The sequence below is a fragment of the Gymnoscopelus microlampas genome, assembly GCF_963454915.1.
Source record: "Gymnoscopelus microlampas genome assembly, chromosome: 13".
NCBI lineage: Eukaryota > Metazoa > Chordata > Actinopteri > Myctophiformes > Myctophidae > Gymnoscopelus > Gymnoscopelus microlampas.
Genome location: NC_139950.1, coordinates 47,875,348 through 47,878,962, shown reverse-complemented (window position 1 = coordinate 47,878,962; position 3,615 = coordinate 47,875,348). Strand labels below are relative to the sequence as shown.

The following is a 3,615-nucleotide window of genomic DNA, read 5'->3' as shown; positions in this document are numbered from 1 at the left end:
TATTATGTCTCTCTCTCTCTCTCTCTCTCTCTCTCTCTCTCTCTCTCTCTCTCTCTCTCTCTCTCTCTCTCTCTCTCTCTCTCTCTCTCTCTCTCTCTCTCTCTCTCTCCTTCTCTCTCTCTCTCTCTCTCTCTCTCTCTCTCTCCCTCTCCCTCTCCCTCTCCCTCTCCCTCTCTCTCTCTCTCTCTCTCTCTCTCTCTCTCTCTCTCTCTCTCTCTCTCTCTCTCGCGCGCGCGGTCCGGTCGAATTTGGGTCGAGTTGTCGGGTCCAAGCGGGTCGACAGCGGGTCGACCGGTCCGGGTCGAGCTGTCTTGGGTCGACATGTCTGGTGACCCTCTATATTGTATAAAATTGTGTTTTAGATTAAACTTTTTTTTGTTTGCTTGGTCTGCTCTTTTTTCCCTCTACACCTATACCTCTTTGCCAAAAATAGCCGATCTACAAGCTCAAAATGGACACATTTTGAATACGTTAATGTTTTAAACACATATCTTTTGTAACCCCCCCCCCCCACCCCCGCCCCCCTCAGATGGCCAAATATCCATTTGGGGGTCTGTGACAAGTAAAGATTGAGAACCACTAAGTCATTGAAAGTAGCCGTCATATCTGAATGGATAGAGAGCCCACCTGCAAAGCAAAATGTCCAGGGTTTGATTTCCAGTTCCGGTAATGTGTCGCCACTTTTATGAATTAGACACTGAAACCCTTAACTGTGAGCAGCAATCAACTGGATGAAACTGAATTTCTCCATTGGATCTATTAGGTCTAATTATTACTAAAGAAGGGTGGGATCCAAACACATGGAGCTCCACAGAAACCATAACATCCTTACACTGTTTCTCATACTTTTACTTGAGTAAGCCCATTTTGGACAGGCTATAGCCCAAATGACAGTAAAGTGAACATTTACGGACTTTTAAGACCTTTTAAAAACCAAACAAAATACACAAACTGGTCAAACATTGGTCAAATTGTGAAAATAGCCGATTGCGCTCGTTTGTGACGTCATAACATGACATCAGTGGTGATGTCACTGATCGCGTCAGGCTGTGATAACATCATCACATCCTGACCTGCAAGTGCACCTGAGAAACACGTCACTGTCTGTCATCATTCATTTAAAGGGAACAAAGGTCTGCTGGAGGTGACGTTCAGTTGACAGATCCAGGTTGTAGAGGGCGAGTTCACGCTTCGTCATGTCACAAGCAGTGCAGAAACTGATGGCAAAGGTACCCACACTGGTCGACGCCACTGTCACCTATTCCAGACCCCGGCTGGCGACCTTCTGGCATTACGCTCGCGTTGAGCTGGTTCCGCCGTCTCCTGCTGAGATCCCCAGAGCTATTGAGAGTGTACAAGGCCTCATCAAGGGCTTCCAGACGGGACGCCTTGGACAAACAACAGTGAAGGATGCACTAAGGAATGGACTAGTGGCCACTGAAGTGTTGATGTGGTTCTATATTGGAGAGTGCATTGGCAAAGGAGGCCTTATTGGCTACGATGTCTGAGTTTTGGACCGTTGATACTTTCTGCTGTACTCGACCATGAGGCTCCACTTCTCTTCCTCTCTATCTGCGTTTTAATTTCAAATATGCCAGTCCTTACCAGATGTGTGCATTAGATTTACATTGGTGCAATTTAACTCGGGAATAATTGCATTCAAGAAAACCCCATGAAAAAGAGAATCTAAAAAAGAAAAGAAGAAAAGAAAACAAGTGAAGAAATAGATTATAAAATACAATCATTAAAGATTAAATAATTGGTGCAATAATCTATAGAGGTGGGTGATGTAAACACATGCGAGGGGTCATGTTTGTTAAACACACAGATGATTGTCCTCCTTTCCTGACTCCATCCTGTTAATTAACTATTGACGCTACTTGGTAAGGTCTGCATTTGTATGTGACATCACGTTGTAGATGCTACGGTTGCTTTAAATTTTTAGGAATTTTCATATTTTTCCTGCCATGGTGCAACAAATGCCAGGTTTAATTCAGCAAAATGGAACCAATGAAAACTACCATGTGATATCAGACTTCATGTGGCCAGTCTATGACGTTCTTGAGGAAGGTCCTTGTGACGAAATATTGATGAATTGTTAATAAACTCAGTGCAGAGGTGATCAGTGTACAGGCTTTTTATCTTTGATGTGTGTTTTGATATCCTGCACCACAGAAGAGTAGGGATGGAGCTCGTTAATTTTTATTGATAATGAGCACCTTATCGAGCCTGCTTATCGAGCCGAGCTTTTATCGAGCCCACTATCGATCTTTTTCTATTATTAAGAAAAAATCACACCCAGTGTGAAGTGGGCGGTGTGTGGTCATCACAACATGACTCACTTTAAAAAAAGGATAAATTACTTTTTTTAAAGTCCATACTGCTATTCATAGGGCTGCACATGTATTTCGCTAGCCAATCACAGTCCTGAATTTGCAAAGTCAGCCAATCACATTACAGTTAGTGGTGATGACACTAGCTGTAATGTGATTGGTTAACTTTGCAAAAGTATCGATTTGCATTAACAATGGAAGGGTTAGGGGGTATACAAATCTTTTGGTCGGTGTCCAAAACTCACTTATAGGGGGCGGCTACACCGCACCAAAAATCACACCCTGTGTGAAGAGAGTGGTGCCTTTGATGAGCCCCGTATTTATGTTGTCATCAATGTTTGTTTATTGGACATACACCCGGACACACGGACACACAGACAAAGTCATATATAGAAGTGGTTGGCACCACTCAAAAAGACGTGAGACGACAAATTCTGAACAGAACCGGCCTACCTATTACTCACTAATAGGTAGGTTAAAACACAGTTTCCTTTGAAACATGAAGATATCATCATACGGTGTGACCCTAAATCATTTGGTGTGACGTTCCAAATAGTGAAAAAATCATACCTTTATTAATGATGAAACCAAAAAATGTTCATGGATTACATAGAAAATAGTATCACGAAGAGTCACAATAATATACAGATTTAATACATTTTCACAAAACTATAGTGGATTACAGGTTAGTTATGATAAAGGACTTTGATAAAGGGAGTAACTTAAGAAAGGTGTACTCCATTTTCATTTTATAAACAATTATTGTCATGTCACACCATATGACGATTTTAGGCACAAGTACAACAAAATGCTGAATAAACTCTGATTTCAATAAAATATCTAAAAACAAAATATGTTTCCATAAAGATGAGAGTGAGTAGAACAAAAGTGAATAATTTTTATTCCTGTTATTTAAAGGTTTTTAAAAAACACTTTTTTTTTGTGTGTCACGTCACTGACCCACATGCAGTGAGCCACCGTCACCGCATGCTTCCAGTTGTGGTACGGAACACGTCGGTAGTTCTTGCGCACGGACATGGTGAACCGACACAGCTTCTCCAGCTCAAAGCTGTGGTAAAACACACACACACACACACACACACACACACACACACACAGCAGTCACTAGGGCTGATTAAGCTTGATCCAGAACAGAACAGTTAAATTCTCTCTTTTCTTACACGTCACTGGTCGAATGAAAATACAATAGTAATAAAACATAATAGCACAGCCTACTTTGCAGGGAGAACCTCCTAAACAGTGCCATTTTTGCTTGGGTCAG

General features: G+C 41.8%; 1 protein-coding gene across 1 annotated transcript; it reads left to right on the top strand.

The window, feature by feature from the left end:
• Positions 1-1,196: 1,196 nt before the first annotated feature.
• LOC311058705 (ATP synthase subunit g, mitochondrial-like) lies at positions 1,197-1,508 on the top strand (the record flags this gene model as incomplete). The annotated part of the gene is made up of 1 exon (XM_084076169.1): positions 1,197-1,508. One exon carries the CDS (start codon positions 1,197-1,199, stop codon positions 1,506-1,508), a length of 312 nt encoding a protein of 103 aa, XP_083932295.1.
• Positions 1,509-3,615: the final 2,107 nt, after the last annotated feature.